Source organism: Geotrypetes seraphini, chromosome 9, assembly GCF_902459505.1.
Source record: "Geotrypetes seraphini chromosome 9, aGeoSer1.1, whole genome shotgun sequence".
In the NCBI taxonomy this organism is placed as follows: Eukaryota; Metazoa; Chordata; class Amphibia; order Gymnophiona; family Dermophiidae; genus Geotrypetes; species Geotrypetes seraphini.
Window position 1 is genome coordinate 64,344,399 of NC_047092.1, and position 25,228 is coordinate 64,369,626.

At 40.3% G+C, this 25,228-nt stretch overlaps 1 protein-coding gene across 4 annotated transcripts in view; it reads right to left on the minus strand.

Annotated features, from left to right (window-relative positions):
- TWF1 (twinfilin actin binding protein 1) overlaps positions 1-25,228 on the minus strand; it is a 75,151-nt gene that overhangs the window by 11,228 nt on the left and 38,695 nt on the right. For 3 of the 4 annotated variants that reach the window (XM_033959443.1, XM_033959445.1, XM_033959446.1), the window contains exons 4-5: positions 18,830-18,925; positions 382-486 (exon numbers count right to left, since the gene is read on the minus strand). In XM_033959443.1, the coding sequence (XP_033815334.1) occupies positions 382-486; positions 18,830-18,925 (201 nt within the window). The remainder of the gene's footprint in view (positions 1-381; positions 487-18,829; positions 18,926-25,228) is intronic. The other variant, XM_033959444.1, reaches the window with a different exon arrangement.

Here is a 25,228-nt window from a genome sequence, read left to right on the forward strand (position 1 = left end):
ACCGGCAGCTATAGAACAATCTCTTGGGCCCGATGGAGGTGCCGGCCCTGTGGACCGGCAGAAAATTTCTGCAGACCGGCAACGGTCCATGGATCGGCAGTTGAAGAACACTGTGCTATACAATCCATAATAATATCAAATTTTTTATCCTGAATATTAGTATTTATTTCTGCAGTAGATTTACATTTACATTGTTATGCGTACCTCTGAACACAGGCAGGATGCCACAAAATAAACCTAATGGCTTCTTATTACTAAGCTGCAGATCAAATAAATCCACTTTTGCTCTCGGTCTGACTTTTGTTTTTAGCAGAAAACCAACATACGAACAAATTGGTTTTAGAGATTATTTTTTTTCACCCACATTTTATTATGGTATACCTCGTTGATCTTGATCTGCCTCAATTCTTCTTCTGCAGAAGTCAGGGGAGCAGGGGATGACTGTGATATCAAGTGTTTTTTATATCCACTCAGTGAAACATCATCCTGCAAAGAAACAATGACCTGATGTTATCAATAGTCATCCATTACCTTCAGTCCATATTTGAGTTAGTGTCACATGTGAGAGAAGACTCAACATACGAATTATTTATTCATAAGTAGCTCAAGCCTTTTCAATGGTAGCTCAAGGTGAGATACCTTCTCTCTCTGTACTTCTCTATCCACAGAGGGCTTACAGTTTAAAAGGCTAAATTTACTGAATTGCACTGATGCCATAAATTAATGAATACCTTCATAAAGCCAATTAATAAATTAACAAATGTATATTATTAACAAATAAATTTCACTACATAAAATGGGACCTAAGATTAATAGCACACAGGGAGATATTATATAAACAGCATTGAAATTTAGAAATCAATGGCCACCTAAGTTAATCAAGAAACACCATTTAAAATGGTGAAAAATGGTAAAAATTACAATGCCTATCGGCACCTAAGTAAATGGCCCAGAATTGCGTCTGCATAGGCACTTTATGGCGCTTAACGCCACTATGGGCGTGGCTAACGCTGGAAGTGGCATTAGGTGCTATTAAAAAAAAATCTACATAAGCGCAATTTACAACAAAGATAGGTGCTGAAAATGTAGGCCCAGAAAACCCGGACCTACATTTCTGGCACCTATCTTTCACGAAGTGTGATTCTCTATAGGGTACTGTACTGTTTTATACCTGTGGGTTCTCTGTCCTGTTGGACTTTTTGATTCTCTATAGGATGCCATCACATGATTGACAGTGATCAGCGGCCACCGATATTGGTGCCCTAAAGAGAATCTGAATCACCGTGCATTCTAATGAATCCAGCTCTAAGTTTGTACCTAAGGCAGCGGAGGGTCAGGAGGGCACTGCAGGGTTTGAATTCTGGGTTCCCCAGTTCTCAGACTGCTACTCCTCCATTCTGAGGATTTCATTATAAATGTGCTTTTGAGATTTGATGCCACCTGAAGGGACCTATCCAGAACAGACATATCTAACAGTCATACATAGAATACATATGTTCAGCCACCCTTCAATAAAAACCTGCCAATACAAAAGATTCCTTAACAGAACGCTAGCCTTCCAAGCAAGTCAACAAAACAGCTGGCTAGGCAACATCATCAAACACTCCTCATCCTACCTTAACTTCAGAAAACTAGTTAAAACTAACCTGTTCAACCGATTTGTATCCAAGAACTCTTAAACCTTCCACTGTACTCCTATCACATATTCTTGATTTCCCTACATTGTGACTTTATGTAACCAAAGTCTTCATTGTTATGTTTTTCGCTGACTGTCCAGCTCTTCTTGTTGTAAACCGCCTCGAACTACTATGTCTTTGGCGGTATATAAAAATAAAATAATTATTATTATTCATGTTCTCCTGGTTATACATAGTTTATAATCAGGAAAAATTGTAGAGGAGGCAGCATTGCATTCATTTATAATACCTCTTTACCACTTCGAATGGTCCCCTATAAACACTCCTTATATTAGTTTTTATTATGTAATTGTCTTTACCGATGCCAATACATCCAGTCTTCTCAACAAGATATCATATTATAGCTTATGAGTTATATCTTGTTGAGCAGACTGGATGAACCATACAGGCCTTTATCTGCTTTTATACCCCCAGCAGCCTTACCCTAGTTGTGACAAGGCTCCAAGATAGGCTTTATGTGATTCAGTAATTTCTCAGAATTTTATTGAAGAAGCTATTTCTTGGCAAGATATGTGAGCTAAGCATTGTGGGCAATGTAGTCTTACATAGTGTTACCAGATTTTCCGTACATGTCCGGGGAAATCCAGACGTCTGGTAACCCTAATCTTACATAGGGTTACTAGATTTTACATCTGATAAAGAGGCTGTGTAGCCCTGCCCAGCTCTGTTCCGCCCCCCCAACCCCAGCTCCACGCAAACCTTGTCTTGTCGGGCCAAGTATGGAGTGTATCTGCGCAAGTGCAGATGCAACACGATGATGTCGAATGCATGTGCGCATGCATGTGACATCACCGCATTGCATCCTAGCATGCACAGATGCACTCCAAACTTGGCCCCAATCTCAACAGCTTTTCTAAACCCGGACAAAGAGGACATATCTGGTTAAATCCGGACATCTGGTAACCCTAGTCTTACATATGCTGCAGTCACTCCTGCTTGCCCGTAAAAGCTTCTCTACCAGTGGTCTTTCTTCTAAGATCACCTACCTTTCTTCTCTCAGTTAAACTTGAATCTTTTTGCTCACTTCCTGGTCATTTCTATACCTTTGCCCTAACAAGGTCAATAAGGTGTGTCCTTTCTTCTGCTACCTGGTTGGTACTAAGCTCTGTTCCTATCGGGCCCTCTCTTACACCCCCTTCCCTTGGGTACTCTTCTCTATCCCTTTGTTCAGGGTCACACTTGTGCCTCTGCCTGCAACAACCACATGGCTGAAACCCCTTTATTTATACGACTGTTAAGTTTAAGTTTAAGTTTATTAGTTGACTTGATTAACCGCTTAATCCAAATTTCAAAGCGGTGTACACTTAAAATTTACATATTAGGTAACAAAACAATACATACAATTAATAAATAAGCTTAGTATATTAAAAATTAACATTACAAAAACAATAGGTAAGGAGGGATGAAATACAATTCCTAGAGAAAAGGAGAAACATCAAGGGAAAATACAAAAGGGTAATAAGACATATAAGGAAAATAAAATAAGCCAGAGCAATAAGATAAAAGATTAATTTGCAAATGCATCTTTAAAAAGAAAAGTTTTTAACTCATTTTTAAATTTTGCAAACTCCTTCTCCTCCCGTAAAAACATAGGGAGGGCGTTCCAGGTCTGCGGTGCTGTACAGGAGAAGATAAATTGTCTCCTCGTATTAATAATTTTCAGTGAGGGAATCGATAAAAGATTCTGTTCACTAGATCTTAAGATTCTCTTTGCAGAATAAGGGATAAGTAACCTAAATAAAAAAGCTGGGGTCTTATTATATAAGGTTTTAAAAATAATTGTACATAATTTATGAGTAATTCTATATATGACTGGAAGCCAATGAGCCTTTTTGAGGAGAGGTGTTACATGATCAAACTTTTTGGATTTTGTTATTAATTTGATTGATGCATTTTGAATAATTTGTAATCGTTTTATTTCTTTTGAAGCAATTCCTTTAAATAGGGAATTGCAATAGTCTATTTTAGACATCACCAGAGAATGAATCAGTATATTAAGTGCTTTAGGACAGAGAAACTTAGATATGGAACGAATTTTACGCAGTCTATAGAAGGTGGTTTTCACAATGCTACTGATATGATCATGATAATTAAGTTTATTATCAAAGATTACTCCTAGAATTTTTATATTTTTAACTAATTGAAGGGGAACGTTTAGAATTGAAATAGGAGTAACAAGAGAAAAACTATCCTTCCAAGGAAAAAGCATAACATTTGTTTTTTTAATATTGAGAGCCAATCTATTTTTGTCCAGCCAATGATGAACTTGATCTAGTTTCTTATTTATAGCCGAAATTTCATTTATATTATTGTTATTTAATGGATGCAATAGTTGTATATCATCGGCATAGGCAAAAATATGAAATCCAATTGATTGGCATAATGTCAACAGCGGAGCCAAAAAAATATTAAAAAGCAAAGGTGAAAGAATAGATCCTTGTGGAACCCCTTGTGAAATATGTGAAGGTAAAGATGAAGATTCATTAAAAATAACTGTAGATGTGCGATCACTAAAGTAGGATGTAAACCAAGCTAGAACCTCATCTGTAACCCCTATAGAATGAAGTCTAGCAAGGAGTAATTGGTGATCAATCGTATCAAATGCTGCTGAAAGATCAAGCGAGGTTAACAGCACCGATTGATGGTGATCTAAGAAATATTGAATAGAAGTTGTCATACCTATGAGAGAATGTTCCGTACTATGGTGCTGTCTAAAACCTGTTTGATTTGAATGTAACACATTGGTTTGTTCTACAAACTCTGAAATTTGATTAAAAACAATTTTTTCAGTTAACTTTGCCAAGAATGGAATGTTGGAAATTGGTCTATAATTTGACAAGTCAGTTTGACTAATATTTTTCCCTTTCATAATTGGTCGGATATATGATTTTTTCCAGTCTAAGGGCACAGTATGTTGTTTTAAACTTTCTGTAACTAAAATGTGAATCAGAGGTCCAAAGATGTCAAAATATTGTTTAAGAATTAGTGGTGGTATTTGATCAGCTTTCGAACCTTTGATATTAAGAGTTTTAAGAGTAACCTCAATCTCCTTTAGGCTTGGTATTTTGAATTTTGAACATTTTGAAGATAATAAATCTTGATTAGTTTGATCTAAGTCAGTTGGAAGGGATAAGTTTTTAAATGATTTCTTGATGTTATTAATTTTTTCAATAAAATAATCAGCAATTTCTTGGGCTGTAGGAATTATGTTAACTGAGTCCAATTGTTTTTCTTTTTTATTTGAAGTTATATTATTAAGGATGGTATAGAGAATAGAAGGGTTTTTGGCCTTAAATATTTTGTCGGAGTAATATTTCATTTTAGTTTGATTTATTTTTACTTTATAGAGTTCCGAATATTCCTTATATGTAGCTAAATTATGTTTAAATATATTTATTGATTTTCAAATCATATAATCAAGAATACCTTGTACAGAAAGCAAATTAGCAATTCTACATAAAGCAAGAAACAATTCCAATTAACATTAAATCATATATTAACTAAAATGCTCAAGTCCTCAAATTTGGATCCAAGATTTCTTATCAAATAAAACAAAGATAGAAGAATTGAACTTAATGTACACTCTTTCATAAAGTTAGCTGGAAGGCTGATTGCTGGGATTAACCAATAGTCATAGAGCTTATGATTTTTCTACCTCCAATCGGGAGAGCGCTAAAAAAGAAGTCAACTGATTAGGCTCAAAGAAAACATATTTAACTGATCGGTGATGCACTATACATTTACAAGGGTGTCGCAAATAAAAAGTAGCACCCAAAGATATAACACCTGGCTTCAACAAAAGAAATTCACGACGACGCCTTTGCGTCTCTCGTGATAAATCAGGAAATACCTGCACTTTACAACCCATAAATTCTTTCTGTCTATTTTTAAAGAACAGTTTTAACAACCATACTTTATCAATAGAGAGAGCTACTGTTATAATCAAAGTGCTCGATTCTACGACCTCTTTATCTGATTTTTCCAATAACTCTGATACATCCAATAGTCCTTGATCCGACGGCTTTTTTGGTAATTTAATCTTATTAGGTAAATAATAGACTCTTGATAAAGGAGGTAATGAATCTTCTGAGGCCCCCAAAACTTCAAGAAAATATCTTTTAAACATTTCTCTAGGAGGTGTCAGTGGAAGCCTAGGAAAATTAATGATTCTTAAGTTATTGTATCTGGAGTTATTTTCTAAGTTCTCCATCTTTCTTCTAAGATTGATATTATCTTTCATTAAAGTTTCCTGTAATTGTTTGGATGATTTAATGTCCTGTTCAAGCTTTTGAACAGAGGAATTAGAGGCAGTCATATCCTTTTTCAGTTCTTTAAGTTCAGTAGAATGTTGAGATAATTTCCCCTCAATTAACTGAAGTTTGGGACTTATGGTCTTCACTAGTCCGGCCATAAGATCCCATAGTGAGTCCAGAGTTACTTCTGAGGGTTTTTCCAGAGAAATTACAGGTAAAGAAATGTCATAGTGCTCACCGTCCAGTTGAATAACTTGACGCTGTCCCTGAAGGTTAACTCGCCTCTCAGATGATTCCCCCTCAGCTTCTTCAAAGGAGCTCATATCCATAGGAGCTCCTGTCAGCAGGCTCTGTGATGGACTACTTGCCTCAGGGGAAGACAAGACCCCGACCTCCGGGGTTACCTTACCCCTTGGAGAGCTGCTTAGCTGAGGTTGCGGGGGCGGCGCCCTAACGTCGGGGCTCAAAGATGTCTCCAATCCCGGAGGAATCTCCACGGCCTCACTGACGCCGCTACTCCTCTGCGGGCCTCCCTCCGACGCCGAAAAAATACCCTGCATCCGTCTGATGAGTTCCCCGATGTCACCAGCCGCGGGGGTGGCCGTGGGCCGCGAGGCACCAGCGGCACTACGGCCCCTCCGTTTAGGCATCGGGTAAGTAATTGCACCGCTTGAAAATTGTTTGAAAATTGTTTGAAGAAAAATCCTCAGAGCGGCATCTCAGCGCGTCCAGCCTGACGCCATCTTGGATCCTATATGTAGCTAAATTAATGTAAGTTTTATCCTTCCTCCATCTACGTTCAAGGGATCTTAGTTGTTTTTTTAGAAGTAGAAGTTCTGCGGAAAACCATGGGTTACGAATTTTTCGAGCAGAGATGGTTTTATTTTGTATTGGAGCCAACATATTTAAGGTAGATTGAATGGCCATATTCCACCTGTTGGTTAATTCGTCTATTGTCTTAGTAGCTGAATCTGAAAAATCCAACTCTAATGTAGCTTGTAAGGATTCACTTGAAAGTTCTTTAAAATTCCTAACAGCAATTGTTTGTTGTTTAACTTTCTGTTCTATATATGTATTATTATAAGTTAGAGAGATCAGATAATGATCCGACCATGGAACAGGAAGACAATGATTTAAGGTGAAGTTATTCATTTCTGATAATGGAATTAAAATTGTGTCAATAGTATGACCTGCTTGATGAGTTGGTTGAGTTATTAATGAACATAAATCTAGTTGGTCAATATAGGAAAGAATAGTATTAGTAAAATTATTGTTTTGATCATCAAAGTGGATATTAAAATCTCCCATGATCAATGGATTTGAAGAGGAACTGCCAAATTCAAAAAGTAATGATTGAAGAAGAGCAATGTTATCAGAATTTATTGGAGGAGGTAGATAAATTAATAGTACATCTGTTTTGGGTTTTGATTGAATGGTAAGTTGTAAGTATTCAATAGGGGCATAACCTATAGATTTATCCACTTGAGTTAATAATAAATCTTTGAATATTACTGCCAGTCCTCCACCTTTTTTATTAAAACGATGGTTAAAAAAAAAAGAATATCCATTTGGACAGGCAAATGAGAGATACGCTTCTTCACCTTCCGATAACCAAGTTTCAGTTAAAAATAATATATCTAAGGATTGAGATGAAATAAGATCTCTGATGAGGTGATATTTTGTTTTAATAGAGCGAATGTTAATTAAACCAATGTTTAGGGCTTTGCATTTATGTTTTTGAAGAAATTTTGAATTACTGGAGGGAGTTCTTTCAATAGAAAGTAGTTTTAAATTAGATTGAAAAGCATTTTGTAAGTTATTTTGTTTGGCTTTGGGTTTAACGGGTCTGTGACCCCAGAAGACTGGAATAGATGAAGATATATTATCCATTTCTACTGAGTTAGAATCCAGAATATGAAAAGCGAAAATAACACATAAAAAAAGGCCTGTGAAACGAAAAAAATTATTTTGTAGAATTTATTTGTAATTTGTTTAAAATTATTACTAATTATGGAGGTACTCCATAGTCCGCACTGCAGTACCGCATCAAGGAGCAGGACCTGCGCCGCAAAGTGCCAGATTTTAAGTATCATATACCGGAAGTTGAGGGGTGGGTTCAAGAACGCGCCGCTGCTGTGCAGCGGCAGAAAGATCACTAAGGAAATAACTGAGAGAAATAAAAGCAGGTAAGAGCCTTAACACAGTTAAAAGAAAACAAAACTTTAAAAACCATAAAAACTTGTACAATAATAACTTAAAGTAAATTCTCAAATCATGCAGTAACTATCAATGTTTGATGAGTGCTAGCGTGCGCCGCAAAGTGCCAGATTTTAAGTATCATATACCGGAAGTTGAGGGGTGGGTTCAGGAACGCGCCGCCGCTGCGCTGTCTATTCACCGTGCATAACATAGTAAATGATGGCAGATAAAGACCCAAAAGGTCCATCCAGTCTGCCCAACTGTACACTCTCTATAAATTAATGATTTTTTAAGTTCAATATATTTTATTAATAATTTCAAATATAAACAAGTCATGACTCAAACAGTACAGAGAAATGATTGGCAAAACAGATTCACGCAAAGTCGACCCAACAAAATGATATTTATGGTGAATGGCTCTTTAGCCTTAATCAATGAACATATAGTATCCCAAACTTTTTGCCAAGAGTTGTAATAAACCCCAAGTACTTCCTGGAGTCGCCATGAAACTTCCCTCCCCTGATTTTCAACGGATGCCCTCTGGTGGTCGAGGGTCTTTAATTTATTTTTGACACATTTGAACTTATATTGAGAAATTTCAACCTCTATTCCAGGACAATTTAATGGCATTAATTCAGATTTAGACATGTTAAGTTTGTAGAATATGTTTGGATTGTTTCAAGGATAGCAGGTGTAGATTAAATCAAGACATCGGATTATGCAGAATATTTGACAATCTTATTACCAAACGACATTCCATGAATGTTTATATTGTTTTAAAGTTTCATCATCAAAGGTTCTAAGCCAATAATATAAAGCAAAGGTGATAAAGGGCATCCTTGCCTTGTTCCTCTAGTTGGATAGAAAGGTACAGATATTATTGATAAATATCCTTGTTCTAGGTCTAGAGTACAAGACTTTGTTCATATTTATAGCCAATTGTGAAAATCCAAACCACTGTAGCACTTGAAAAAGAAAAGGCCACTCTAATCTGTCAAAAGCCTTTCAGCATCTAGAGCCAATGCAATATAATCTTCATCCGTATTTTCAGAAGATTGTATTACTTCAAGAAAGTGCCTTGAATCCGTTTCCCATACTTCACATCTGGGCAAGGCTGGATACTACATCACCCAAGCAAACTCGGAGGTTGTTGCGAACAACTGTTCATAGGGGATCTGACTCAAGGGCTTCAAGGTAAAATAACACTATTCGCCGATAACGCCAAACTATGTAATATAGTAAGTGAATGCAGTTTACAGAATTATATGGCGCAGGACCTGCTTACATTGGAAAGTTGGTCCTCAGCCTGGCAGCTAGGCTTCAATGCTAAGAAATGTAAGGTCATGCACCTCGGAAGCGGAAATCCATGCAGGACGTACTTCTTGAACGGAGAAACTTTAACTAGGACTTCAGCAGAACGAGATTTAGGAGTAATCATCAGTGCAGACATGAAATCTGCAAATCAAGTGGAGAAGGCTTCATCTAAGGCAAGGCAGATATTGGGTTGTATCGATAGAAGTTTCGTCAGCCGAAAGTCTGAAGTCATAATGTCGTTGTACAGGGCCATGGTGAGACCTCATCTGGAGTACTGTGTGCAATTCTGGAGGCCATATTACAGTAAAGATGTGCACAGAATTGAATCAGTTCAGCGGACGGCCAACCAGGGGCTCAAGGGTCTCTCGTACGAAGAGAGACTGAACAAATTGCAGCTCTATACTCTCGAGGAACGTAGGGAGAGGGGAGACATGATCGAAACATTTAAGTACCTCACGGGACGTGTCGAAGTGGAAGATGATATTTTCTTTCTCAAGGGACCCTCGGCCACAAGAGGGCACCCGCTCATACTCAGGGGCGGAAAATTTCATGGCGACACCAGAAAGTATTTCTTCACAGAGAGAGTGGTTGATCATTGGAACAAGGTGATCGAGGCAGACAGCGTGCCAGACTTTAAGAATAAATGGGATACCCATGTGGGATCCCTACAAGGGTCAAGATAAGGAAATTGGGTCATTAGGGCATAGACAGGGGGTGGGTAAGCAGAGTGGGCAGACTTGATGGGCTGTAGCCCTTTTCTGCCGTCATCTTCTATGTTTCTATGTTTGAATTGTCCATAGAGGTTTTCCCATTTAAAAAAACCAATTTGATCGACAGAGATAATTTTTGGTAATATTATTTGCAATCTTGAGGCTAATATTTTTGCATCAACATTTATCATGGAAAAGAGGCCTGTAGTTCTGAACCAGCTTTGGATCTTAGGTAAGATTTAAATTGTCCTTTTTCTTACATATTTCTGGGCCAGAAACCCAAAGTTCTGTGTACTATGCTTAGGTTCCATCTACTGGAGTCCCCATCAAAGCTCACTCCAGCCCATCTAAACCATTCCAACCATCAAAGCCCTCCCCAGCCCATCCTCAACTGAATGGCCATATATGGGACACAGACCATGCAAGTCTACCAAGTACTGGCCTTAGTTCTTCAATATATACCATTATTTTCTGATTAGAGATCCTCTGTGTTCATCCCATGCTTTTTTGAACTCTGTCACTGTTTTCTTCTCCACCACCTCCCTCTGGAGTTCATTCCAGGTGTCAACCGCCTCTCCGTAAAGAAGAATTTCCTAACATTACTCTCGCGTCTACCACCCCTCATGTAAAAACAATTCTGTATTTCTTCACTGCAGTTCTTCACTGGCATCTGCAGTTCTTTCCCGACTCTTGTTCTTTAAACCTTCGCCTATTTCTACATCATATTGTAACCAAGAAACCTGTGCCCAGAGACTGCCAGCCTCTTAGGAAATCCTGCTAATTGTGAATACAATTGCTATATTTATTCAATAAATCAGAAAATAAGGAATTTCTGCATGCGTGTTAGCATGCTAACAGTTTAACTTCCTGGTAAGTACATTCTTAGGTCTGGGACATAGATGTACGAAATCAGTAAAATTTGCCGTCATCTACTATGTTACTATGTTATTATTTACCCCCCAAATCTTTACATAGCACCTAAAATGTTAGGTGCAGAATTGCACCCCCAGTCATAGAATAGAGTCAGTGACACTCAGTAATCAGGCCCAGATTCTCAAAACTGCGACAGAATTGGCCAGCACCTAAAAAATGGCACCAGTCCTTATCTTCAATGCAGTCATGCTTAGTGGTGCTGAATGTCAACCCCACCCATAACCACGCCTCTTTTGATGTTCAGTACCACTAAGCATAATTCTACGTTGAAGATAGGCACCTTAAATGTAGGCCTATAAAACTCTGGCTTACATTTCCGGTACCATTTTGAAAATTGCGATCTGCATCGAAGATAGGTACTGGAAATGTAGGCCAGGGTTTTATAGGCCTATATTTCTGGCACATATCTTCAATACAGAATCATGCTTAGCAGCGCTGAACGTCAACTCTGCCCATAACCATGTCTCTTTTGATGTTTGGCATCGGTAAGCATCTGCATAGATGTGATTCAGGTTACTTTTTTTTGTAGGAATGTTGTGGCGCCTACTTTTTTTTTTAGTCAATTACCGCACTGTTAATGGCCAATTAAAACACTTAACAGTTGCCATTTGGATGCCTACAGAACCTTCTGAATGAAGCCATTTTGAGAATCCAGGACTTAAGAGAATTAGCGCTAAATTGATACTACATTTGAAATAAGTACCAATAATTGGTGTTAACAAGCGCTAATTGGCATTAATTAGCAGGTAAATGGTGACTTTAAAGAGCTAAATTTACATGTAGATATCCATAATATGTAGAAATCATAAGGTGGTGTTAGGGACATGGATTTGGGACATCAAAAATCTACATGCATAATCCCAATTTCAGAAAAAGAATGTATATATATGACTTAGGGCTAGATTCACTAACCTATCCAATCGGGACCGATCTGTGTCCGATCCGGGCAGGTCTGATGGATTCTTCAATGGTCTGATGGATTCTAATATGCAGATGGGGCGATTGGAGAAACGCCCCCATCTGCCGGCACGGATCGCTGGTGTGCAATTCCGACGCAAGCGCAGACCATCTGTAGAGGTCTGCGCATGGTTCTGAGACCCGTCCGAGCTTCGCTTTTTTTTTTTTACTTTTTAGTCCAGCGAGCCTGTGATTTTAACCTGCTTTAAACCCGCGGGTTAAAACCACAGGCTTGCAGTGTGGGGAAGGGCAGGAGAGATTCAGGGCGGCAGGCAGGAGAGATCTGGGGACGAGCAGGGCGGCAATTTGGGGCAGAGCAGGCAGGAGAGATCGGGGCAGAGCAGGCAGGAGAGATCAGGGCAGAGCAGAGTGGCAATTTGGGGCAGAGCAGGCAGGAGAGATTGGGGCAGAGCAGGCAGGAGAGATTGGGGCAGAGCAGGCAGGAGAGATTGGGGCAGAGCAGAGCGGCGATTTGGGACGGGGCAAAGCAGGCAGGATAGGGGCAGAGTAGGGTGGCGATTTGGGACGGGGCAGAGCAGGCAGGAGAGATCTGGGGAAGTGCATCGGGGCGGCAGGCAGGAGAGATTCGGGGCAGTAGAACAGGGCTTCAATGGAGCTGGAGAGTCGGAAAGCCGTTTGCGACTGGTCCCCAGCAGTCGCTTCTTGGGTTGATCGGCCAGCCCAGTCGGTTTTAAAAATTTTGTTGGTGAATTGCGTCCCTGTCTACCTTGTATGCGTTTCCTCTCATTTGCATGCACGGATTGGAAACGGATCACAGAAGAGGTTAGTGAATCGGGCCGGAGGGAAATCTGGTTGCAAAGGGGTCAAAAACCGATCGGTACACGATCGGTTTACTTTGTGAATCTAGCTCTTAATTCTTCCGTGTCAAGAAGTGAACTGCTCCCTGGCACATACAGATTTTTTTAAAGTACTCTTTTTGCTAGCCCTTTATAAGAAAGATTAAGAGAGATATTCTCTTCAATCTCCCATTGTATATCTCCCTCTTCAAAATGAAAATAAAGATTGTGGACTTTGTAGTTAATTGACAGCATCTGTTTACAAATGTTTGCAAAATAGTTTATATACACACATGTATGTGCCAACAGTAACTTGTGTAAGTTGCCAATTTTCCCCTGTTGATTTTCCCACATGTATCTTTGCAAAGTAGCTGCTCCCAACAAGAAATGCATGTCCCCACAGCTAACTATCATTCTTTAAGGAGAAAAGGGGAGAATCAGGAGTATGGATGGGCATAGCCACTGACCTTCAAACCTTACATTGAAGAATGCTGGTGTAGAAGGACGGAGGTTGAGACAGACACTATAGAATGACACAGGATGGTTTCCTTTGGTTATCCGTGAGGATGGGGACATATTCTATCCCCATGTAAGTCCTCCTGCAGGTATTTTAGAAAAGACTCTACATCTGCAGATCCTTTTCTGAAATATTGTATTTTCTAAAATGTCATCACCTCGATTCTGATCTCTACAGTCTATGTGAAATGGGGCTCAATATCTAATATGCAATAAAAATATACTTAATATCAAACATCTATTGAAACCCACCCATAAAGTATCATATACCCCAGGCTATTATTAGAAAGAATAGGTTTTCTGAAGTCTAGGGTGGGCTACTAACGAAAGCACCATCTCTCCTCTACCCTGCTCCCCTGTGGTAACCGGCATTGCTCTCGTACACTCTCCAGCCCCACCCCTGTGATGACAGGATCTTTGTCTTATTAATTCTTACAGTTGGACAAAGCAGGGCCTTCAGCACTTGTGCATGCTCGAGGCCCCACACCACCTCAGTGCCAGAACTCTGAGAAAAGAAAAAACGAGGGATCCAGTCATTGCAAGGAGGGAGGGAGGGTGAAGGGTGGAGGACAGCAATGCCAGTTACTGCAAATTCTGATAGTAGACTATTATTGGAGGAATCTAAATTTGGCTTTTAAGATGAAATCTACAGGGTATTTCAATGCTGAAACAGAGGGATAGGCTATTATAGAGAATACAAAACATAGCTGAAAATTTTGAAATCAAAAATGATTAGCTTCCATAGTAGAAATATTTTTGTATTAGAAATACTAAATCAGTGAAGAGAGTGTGGTGCAGTGGTTAAAGCAATAAACAAAAGAAGGACTGCCGAATGGAATGTACAAGGCTCAGGAATGTTTATTAAACGTCTATATAAAATTGTAATCCAAAGTAGTGACTCTCATATACATGGAATATGGACCCAACACGGTCCGTGCTTTGGAGAAGCACTCCTTCCTCAGAGGTCCGAAATGTCCAATGTGTCACAAGTGGAGAGTCATATGGTACACAAAATAGGTGTTAAAAATAATTTAAAATGTGTGAGTCGAAGGCGAAATGCACTGTGCATTGGCCCAGAAGAAGTTTTGCCTTCGACTCACACATTTTTAACACCTATGTTGTGCACCATATGACTCTCCACTTGTGACACACTGGACATTTCGGACCTCTGAGGAAGGAGTGTTTCTTCGAAACACGGACTGTGTTGGGTCCGTACTCCATGTATATGAGAGTCACTACTTTGGATTACAATTTTATATAGACTTAATAAACATTCCTGAACCTTGTACATTCCATTCGGCAGTCCATCTTTTGCTTATTGAGTTCGCCTTCACTGCAGACCTGTTGGATTTATCGTTGTTTTGCAGTGGTTAAAGCTACAACCTCAGCAACCTGTGACCCTGGGCAAGTCACTTAATCCCCCCATTGCCCCAGATACATTAGATAGATTGTGAGCCTGCCAGAACCCCCCCCACCAAACATTTTCAGTAGGAGGGATGCCTCCAGCCAGCTGGCCCTCCTTCACTAGAATGAAAGGTCTGTTCCTTCCTGGTGCATTGTGGGATGCATTAGGGAGGGGCCTAAGGCCTTGACTGGCCCAGGTGCTTAAGGCCATCCCATAGGAGTGGCCTTAGGCACCTGGGCCAACCAGAATCTTAGACCCCTCTTGCAGTGCATTCTGGGATGCACTGGGAGTGACCTAAGATTCTGACTGGCCAGATTACTTAGGCCACTCAGTGGCCAGGCCACTAAATTTATCGTGGCAGAAGATCCGTTGCCGCGATAAGCTCACCGGCCACATCTGCTTGAAATGTAGGCCAGCATTGTATCTTTTTCAACTGGATGAATTCATGCAATGTCAACATACAGTTCACTAGCAATGCCTCTTATGAATCAATTGCATTTTTGGATGTTTTGGTAAAACAGACACAATTGGGTTTTGAAACCACGGTATTTAAGAAAAACACAGATAGAAATACTTTTCTATCCAATAGTAGTTGTCATCCTAAAATATCTAAGAGACAATTTGCCATTCTCTCAATATCTTAATTCAGACGTATATGCAGTACAGAAAGTGAGTTTAAGAAACATTCAAGCAAACTAACAGAAGATGTGATACGAAGTTACAATTAAAAAAAACTTTACATGGACCCTACCAATGGGCAAAGTATAACCACAGAGAAAAATCTGCTCAACGAGAAGGAGGAACAGCATAATAATATGGACAATAATATGCAAATCTCTCTCTCTCTCTTTATATATATATATATATATATATATATATATATATATATATATATATATAAAATCAGATGTATGTATGTATGTTCCAGCATAACTCCGAAATGCATGGACAGATTTCAACCAAACTTGGTATACATATCAATTACTATCTGGGACAAACACTGTGGGGGTGGGAAGGGGTGATATGTAAATATTCATAAAAAAAGATAGATACTGCTTTGACCAATTGTGTGGAGCTTGGGGAATGATGTCATACTGTGTGCTGTGATTGCTGTAACAATGCCTCCAAGGAAATGTAAGGCAAGTTTCCAACAGATACATCTAGAGCTTCAGAGTCAGTCCAGCAGCATAAGGCCCAACTATAGGATATGAAAGAGAGCTGCTACATCTAGAGCAGTGTTTTTCAACCTTTTTACACCTATGGACCGGCAGAAATAAAATAATTATTCTGTGGACCGACATTGGTCCGTGGACCGGCGGTTGAAGAACACTGGGCTAAGTTGTGGGCCAGACCCAGCCCATCTCTACCCTAGACCCCGCCCCATAATAGTACTAATTGCACCTTGTATGTCCCGTGCCTCATCTGGAAGCCTTCCCTCTAACGTTGCAAAGTCAGAGAGAAGGCTTCCGGTTCAGGCACAGGATGCCCGTAGGAGCCACTGCCCGTGGCTTTGTGCACCGAATCAGTTAGGAAGAGGGAGCTGGCTCGAAGATAACGCATCGATCACACCGTGGACCAGCGGTTGAAGAACACTGTTTTGGGCCTGAGGCATATGCTGGCCCTGGGGACCGGCAGGAAATTTCTGTGGACCGGCACTGGTCCATGGACCGGTGGTTGAAAAACACTGATCTAGAGCTTCACAAGACAGTACAGCAGCATGAGGCCTAACTACAGAATATAAAAGATAAGTGTCTAATCCATAGTTTTCAGGCTTGCTGAGACACTCCTGATTCCGTTTAAGTCCAAGTTCAGCCCCATAGAGAGGGCCATTCTTGCTGCTGAGATTGGGATATCCGGGCAACGCCAGGTGATCAGCTAGTGCAATATATAAAATGCAAGTCTGACAATGAATAGGATAATACAGAAGAATAGGAAAATTGTCCAAACACATCCTTATTTGAGCATAAATATCTAAAAACTGCATACAGTCGGGGTCAAAATTTGAAAGATCTTTAGTCAATCATATTTACCTTCACCAAAAAAAAACAATTGATATTGGCCATTATAAGTGTGGTTCTTGTAAATGTTGTGAGATGACATTTCAGCAACTGTAACTCCAGTTTTGTGATCTATATAGCGCTATGTCCATGCCAGAAAATTTATGTAGATAAAACGAAAATAAATTTGAAAACAAGAATAAATGAACCGGTCTAGAAAATTGACAGGTTGGGTCAAGAACTGGTTCAGTGGAAGGCGACAATCAATGGAGATCGCTCTGAGAAAAGGGATTTTACCAGTGGTGTGCCTCAAGGTTCTGTTCTTGGGCTTGTTCTTTTTAACATTTTTATAAACAATATTGCTGAAGGGCTGTCAGGCAAGATTTACCTCTTTGCGGATGATACCAAAATCCGCAATAGAGTAGACACCCAGGATGGTGTGAATAACATGAAGAAAGACCTGGCGAAGCTTGAAGAATGGTCTGAAATTTGGCAGCTAAAATTTAATGCTAAGAAATGCAAGGTTGTGCATTTGGGCTGCAAAAACCTGAGGGAACGGTACAGTTTAGGGGGATGAAGAACCTATGTGCACAACAGAAGAGTGGGACTTGGATGTGATTGTATGGGATGATCTTAAGATGGCCAAACAGGTTGAAAAGGTGACGGTGAAAGCTAGAAGGATGCTAGGGTGCATAGGGAGAGGTATGACCAGTAGGAAAAAGGAGGTATTGATGCCCCTGTATAATACTTTGGCGAGAACTCATTTAGAATACTGTGTACAATTCTGGAGGCTGTACCTTCAAAAAAGATATAAAAAGGATGGTATCAGTTCAGAGGAAGGCTACTAAGGCTACTAAAATGGTGCGTGGTCTTCGTCCTAAGGCGTATAGGGACATACTTAAAAGATCTCAATCTGTATACTTTGAAGGAAAGGCGGGAGAGGGGAGCTATGATAGACGTTTAAATACCTACGTGATGTAAATGCATACGAGTCGAGTCTCTTTCATTTGAAAGGAAGCTGTGGAATGAGAGAGCATAGGTTGAAGTTGAGGTGATAGGATCAGGAGTAATCTAAGGAAATACTTTTTTACAGAAAGGGTGGTAGATGCATGGAACAATCTCCCGGAGGAGACACAGACTGTGTCTGAATTCAAGAAAGCCTGGGATAGGCACGTGGGATCTCTTAGAGAGAGGAAGAGATAATGGTTACTGTGGATGGGCAGACTGGATGGGCCATTTGGCCTTTATCTGCCATCATGTTTCCAATTATAAGCATGACTTCTGTTTTAGCCAATAAAAACATCCCAATGCAAAAAAAAAAAAAAACAACCACCCCAAACAAGCCAGAATGGGTTGTTTGATAAACACCACTTCGCCTAGTACTCCTCTCACTTCTTCTGGTTTGCTTGTATCTTCCTTGTTTGAGCCTTTTCTGTGCTGAGTGCTCCCAAGTAACACAAATGTGCACACTTTATTCCATCTAAGAAGGCACCCGGTATGACACTATGCACCTATAGAAACTTGTGATGTTCAGACAGTTGACATTTGAACCACTCGGGTCAGAGGGGGCTCAGAAAAAAAGAACAGGTCAGCTTTATTGCTGAAGGAACTTTTATTATTTATTTTTATTTTATTTATTTATTCAATTTTCTATACCGTTCTCCCAAGGGAGCTCAGAATGGTTTACATGAATTTATTCAGGTACTCAAGCATTTTTCCCTGTCTGTCCCGGCGGGCTCACAATCTACCTAAAGTACCTGGGGCAATGGGGGGGATTAAGTGACTTGCCCAGGGTCACAAGGAGCAGCGCGGGTTTGAACCCACAACCCCAGAGTGCTGAGGCTGTAGCTTTAACCACTGCACCACTCCCCTTTAAACTAACTGAAAACACTGGTGCTGAGAGGGAGGAGGAGGCAGCAGCAAGATGGTGGGAAATCAAGAGACATGTCACTTGCACCTGATTGCAACCACCACCTCCATATGACCAGCCCAACTGGCCCACCCCTTCCCTGTGAACATTACAAAAATAGTAAGTCTGAAAATACACATACCTTTACCGTGCCAAATATTTCATCTTTAATGTGGCCACCACCAAATTCTTTCTTCACAGTTGCCCTAGTTGCAGCATACAGCATTTTTGGACGAACCTATTATGTTGGAAAAGAGCCATCTTAACAGTAAACATGATAAGACCCCCATGCAAATTACCTTTCAAGTTTTCAAGTTTAATAGAGATTTGATTAATCACTTAATCACAATTCTAAGCGATGTACATAATAATAAAATTACAAAGTATGGGGAACAATACAACGGATAACAAAAACAAGGTCCAACAGGACTATTGACGAACTTAACAGAACTAAGAACATAAGGGAGGGAAGGGATAAGAACTACAAATTATTTAAAAGTTAAAGGGACATACAAGGGAGATACATAAGGAAAGGGAAGTTAAAAAATTACTTCAATAAAATTGGCAGAAAAAGTAAAATTAGTTGGAAGACTAAATGGCTAATTTTCAAAAGCATCTTTAAAAAGAAAGCTCTTTAGTTTACTTTTGAATTTTTCCAAGTTATGTTCTTCCCTCAAGTGAATAGGAAGTGAGTTCCAAGTTTGGGGGGCTGTAACAGAAAAAAATCAATTGCCGTCTAGTATTAATAATTCTAAGAGAGGGAATCGTCAGCAAATGCTGTTCAATAGATCTCAACGTTCTATTGGAAGTATATGGAATTAATAACTTATAAATGAAAGCTGGAGTTTTGTAAAGAAGGGATTTGAATGTGAGCAAACATAGTTTATATGTGAGCCAGTGTGCTTTCTTATGTAGTATTTGGGACATCCAGGTTGCAACATGTACAATTTTTCAGATACCTGACAAAAGGTTTCCTGAACACTAAGGGCCTGATTCTGGTAAACGGTGCCTGCAGCGGTAGACACCTGCAAAACAGGTACTGCAAAGTAGGTACTGTGTCTATTTTTTGTACAGATGCCTTAAATGTAGGCCGTCATTTTATAGGCCTGCATTTAAGGCATCTGACTCGTGCCTAAAGAAGCGCCTAGGCACACCTACGGACACCAAAGGCCAGTTCCCGTGTAAGCCACGCCCACACTGGCCTTAGGCATCTGTAGGCATGCACAGGCGCTTCCGTAGGCATGAATCAGACACCTACATTGCAGGCGTCATTTGTTGCATCAATTTTTTTAAAAAACATGCATCCCAATTGGTCCATTAAGATGGCGGCAAGATGCCATTTTGGGAATCAGGTCCCAAGTCTTTTAGTAAAATGCATACAAGGTGCCATGAAATATGCATGTAAGTGCTGGCACATCTAGCAAGAACAGTCAATTTAGTTAAGCAACACATTCAAACAATAAGAGCAGCACTACTTGGAATTTTATATGTATATATGCCGGAACCGATAGGAGCAAGAATCATGATACTAGGTCATACCAAAAGTCCATTAAGTCCAGTAACAACTGTTTTTACTTTCACATCCTACAGAAACTAAATCCAAAACCATAACTATTCATTGAGTGATTTTTTTTTCCTGTGGTTTTAAACATGCTAAAGTCTTTGTATTTTTTTTTTGACTTGTAAACCATCGATTTGTTTTGCCTGTTCCACTCCCCTCTGGTTTTATAGACATCACTCCTCCAAGGAAGACTTGGTAAGACTAGAAGGTTGGGCATCTAGTCCAGGGTTGTTCAACATCAATCCTAGCTGCAATCCAGTTGGATTTTCAGGATTTCCCCAATGAATTTGCATGAGATCTATTGGCATGCACTGCTTCCATTGTATGCAAATAGATCGCATGCATATTCATTTGGGAAAACCTGACCTAGCACGGGCCGAGGTTGGATGCCCCTGATCTAGTCTGCTCAACATTTACATACTTATTCTTGAGCTCTCCTTGACATTTCCAGGGCACAAGTTTCAAGTTTAAGTTTCAAGTTTTATTAACGTTTGATGAATCGCTTATACAAATTTTCTAAGCGATATACAATTTAAAAGCCACTAGATAGTGGTCTCACATACAATTGGACAAATCAATCACAAAACAAATTACATGGATCAGTTAACATTTTAGTAATCGAAATAAAGACAAACATGAGTGAAGAGGAAAGGAGGGAAAAGTTACAATTTCATTTTCTGTTAGAATTTACATAAAAGGGAAAATACAATGGGAAGGGAAGGGGATTAATGAGTTTGTTAATCGTAAAAAAAATGTAAAGGGTCCAAGATATGCCATATTACACATCAAAAGCGTCTTGAAACAAAAAGGTTTTTAAAATTTTTTTAAAAGATAAAAGATCTTTTTCATTTCTAATATAACTTGGCAGAGAATTCCATAATTTAGGGGCCATAACGGAAAATATATCATTTCTTCTTGTGCCGATGATTTTCAAGGAGGGAATTGTTAGTAGGTTTGAAGAAGATGAACGTAGAGAGCGTGGGGCATTGTATGGGATAATCATTCTTGACACACAGTAGAAGTCTGCCTGACAGTGGATTAAATTTTCAACTACTGGAGTTGCCATTGAAGTCCGTCGAACCCAACCAGACCTATATATCCATAACTTCTCCTGCCTGCCCCAATCCCATCCATGTGCTTAATATTACAGATTCAACAATAAATTATGTGCCCTTTAGGATAAGGCTTTTCAGACAGGTACCCAAGTCTATGTATAAAAGTCCTTCATGTCATCTACCCATTCAAATTTAACAAATGGGAAAGCTAATTTTTCTGTTGCATTAAATTTGGTAGATCTTGAGACCTCCAATTTGACAAAATATGGGTGCATTTAGGGGCAAATTCTATAAACAGTGTCTCGATTGTAGGTGGCGGTATGCGTCCTACCGTTGTCTAGTCAATCGGGACACACGTTAAAAAAAAAAAGAGCCTCAAACAGGGTCGCCTATATTGTAGGCGTTTTTGCAAGCCTAGGGAAGTGTGTAGGGTTACCTAAGCTCGCCTAAGGTTAGGCGTGGTTTTGTCCAGAAGTGGCCTTAGGTGAGCTTAGGCAGCCCTAGGCATCTCCCTAGGGCTGCGATAGGTGCCTGAAATGTAGGCCAGCAAAATGCTGGTCTACATGTCAAATAAGACATGGCCGCTGATCTGATCGTGGCAGGGAATCTCCCTGCAGCAAACAGATTAGTGACCTTGGTAGGGAACCCGTGGCTCCCCTCCCCCACAAAGACTACCGGCAGGAGGGATGTCCAGTCCCTCTTATTGGAACCCCTGAAGCCACCCCCTACGAATGTCTGTGGCAGGAAGAGTGTCCAATTCCTCCTGCCGCCACCACCCCAAGATATCCCCAGGCAGGAGGGATGCCCAGTCCCTTCTACCGGAAACCCCCTATCCCACCCCCCTGGGAGACATCCCCAGCAGGAAGGATGCCCAGTCCCTCCTGCCGGAACCCCCCCCATCTCCAGAGACATTGAAACTCCCCTCCAACAATCTCCTGCGGGGGGGGGGGGGGTCCCAGTAGGAGGGACTAGGCATCCCTCCTGCCGGGAGATGTCTCGGCAACCCAATTCTCTAACTGGCTTCTGTGATATGGATGTTGGTTACAGAATTGTGGTGTTAGGCAGGGTTAGGTGTCTGTCTGCGAGGACAGATATGATTCTATATAGGATGCCCATGTGCGATTCTCAAAAGCCGCTTAAGCAGCTTCTGAGACCGGGAGTCCTATACAGAATCTGGCCCTTACTTCCCAAAGAAGAAGCTTTTTTCAGCAAAATCTTTCCTTCTCTTCTCAGGGTCAAAGAGGATATATCCAACAGTTTAAACAAAGCATGATGGTGAAGAATTTAGATTAGGTATTAAATTATTCTTTGCCAAAATTCTTGAATGTTCCCATAAGCCCAAAATGGGGGCTGAGGTTGCATGATTTTTTGAACATTTTGGGCAAACATCGCTTATGGCCAACCTTGTCTAAAAGGCCAGTCGTGATGAAATAAATAATTGCAAAAGAAACTTATATTGCTGCTCCTGAAAAGAGGCAGAGCATATAATCCTCTCTAAATCGGTGTAGAGGATACATTACTCTAAGTGTCAATCATGTTCAACAGCCTACATAAGATGTTCATCTCCCTTGTGGAACTTCCCTCCGCAGCTCTGTAGTTCCATCCAAATTAGGCTCTAAGATCATATTAGTCTCAAGCCATCACTAAGGTAGAAGGTATATCTTTTACACACAGCATTTACCAAGGTTTAATTTAAAAAAAAAATTATCTTTAAGTGAAGGGGACATATTCACCAATGTGAGTTCTGTGTCTTGGACATTTAAATATGCACCGATGATCTCTTTCCACTCTAATCACTTGCACTGAGATAACTGATCAATATAGCACTGCTGCAATATGTATGATTCCCAAACCAACTCCATTTCAACTTCAAATGCTATGATCTGACAAATATGTTTCTTGGATACAGGCCAAATATACACTTCTGATAACCAGCCAACATGGTTTCTGCAAGGGGAGATCATGCCTAACGAACTTATTGCACTTCTTCGAAGGAATTAACAAACGGATGGACAGAGGAGACCCCATAGACATCATATATCTAGATTTCCAAAAAGCCTTTGACAAGGTGCCCCATGAACGCGTCTACTGTGGAAACTGAAGAACCATGGGGTGGAAGGAGATGTACATAGATGGATCAGAAACTGGTTGGAGGGTAGGAAACAGAGGGTAAGAGTGAAGGGCCACTACTCAGACTGGAGGAGGGTCACGAGTGGTGTACCGCAGGGCTCGGTGCTCGGGCCGCTGCTTTTTAATATATTCATAAATGATCTAGAAACAGTGACGAAGTGTGAGAATAAAATTTGCAGACGACACTATTCAGTGGAGCTCGGACTAAAGAGGACTGCAAAAAATTGCAAAGGGACTTGAACAAACTAGGGGAATGGGCGACGAGATGGCAGATGGAGTTCAACGTTGAGAAATGTAAAGTATTACATGTGGGAAGCAGAAACTCGAGGTACAACTATACGATGGGAGGGATATTATTGAACGAGAGTACCCAAGAAAGGGACTTGGGGGTAATGGTGGACATGAAAATGAAGCCGACGGCATAGTGCACAGCGGCCACTAAGAGAGCGAATAGAATGCTAGGTATAACCAAGAAGGGTATTACAACCAGAACAAAAGAAGTTATCCTGCCGTTGTATCAGGCGATGGTGTGTCCGCATCTGGAGTACTGCATCCAATATTGATCGCCCTATCTTAAGAAGGAGATGGCGTTACTCGAGAGAGTTCAAAGGAGAGCGATACGCCTGATAAGAGACGCTGAGAGATTGGAGAAACTGTGTCTCTTTTCCCTGGAGAAAAGGAGACTTAGAGGGGATATGATAGAGACTTACAAGATCATGAAAGGCATAGAGCAAGTAGAGAAGGGCAGATTCTTCAAACTTTCAAAAAATAAAAGAACAAGAGGGCATTCGGAAAAGTTGAAAGGGGACAGATTCAAAACGAATGCTAGGAAGTTCTTCTTTACCCAACGTGTGGTGGACACCTGGAATGCGCTTCCAGAGGACGTAATAGGGCAGAGTACGGTACTGGGGTTTAAGAAAAGGGGATAGAGTGGTATAGATAGAGGATTACTGCACAGGTCCTGGACCTGTTTTGGCCGCCGCGTGACCGGACTGCTGGGTGCGATGGACCTCGGGTCTGACCCAGTGGAGGCATTGCTTATGTTCTTATGTACACTCTGCTTATGTGAAACTTGCAAAATCTTAGTTCTCTTGTATTAAAGAGTTTATTACCAATCCTTCACAGTACTAGAAAATCTCTTCCTGATACCATATTCCTACCCAACTCCCCTCATCAAATATTTAAAAGTGGGCAATGTGCCTTCCTGTGATCATATTTCAGGTTACCTGTTTTATATAATGCAGTGCTTAACAAAAACAAAGAGACTCACAAGAGTTTTATTGTTCAATCTAACAACAGTAGAGCAACTTCAAGTAAACAAAACTCATTCCAGCTGAAGAATGGGCCGGGTCTCTTTTCACAATATTTCTTGAAAGCTTTGGTATTCTTTAGGTTCTTTGTGCAGACGGTGCTCTCAGGTTTCTAAAACAAACAAGCGAGCACTGATCCACTTATAATCCAACCTGACACACAAACAATGCTTATAAAAAGGATGGAGTCGGTCCAGAGGAAGGCTACTAAAATGGTGTGTGGTCTTCATGATAAGGCATATGGGGACAGACTTAAAGATCTCAATCTGTATACTTTGGAGGAAAGGTGGGAGAGGGGAGATATGAAAGAAACATTTAAATGCCTACGTGGTGTAAATGCACATGAGTTGAGTCTCTTTCATTTGAAAGGAAGCTCTGGAATGAGAGGGCATAGGATGAAGTTAAGAGGTGATAGGGTCAGGAGTAATCTAGGGAAATACTTTTTTACAGAAAAATGCGTGAAACAGTCTCCTGGAGGAGGTGGT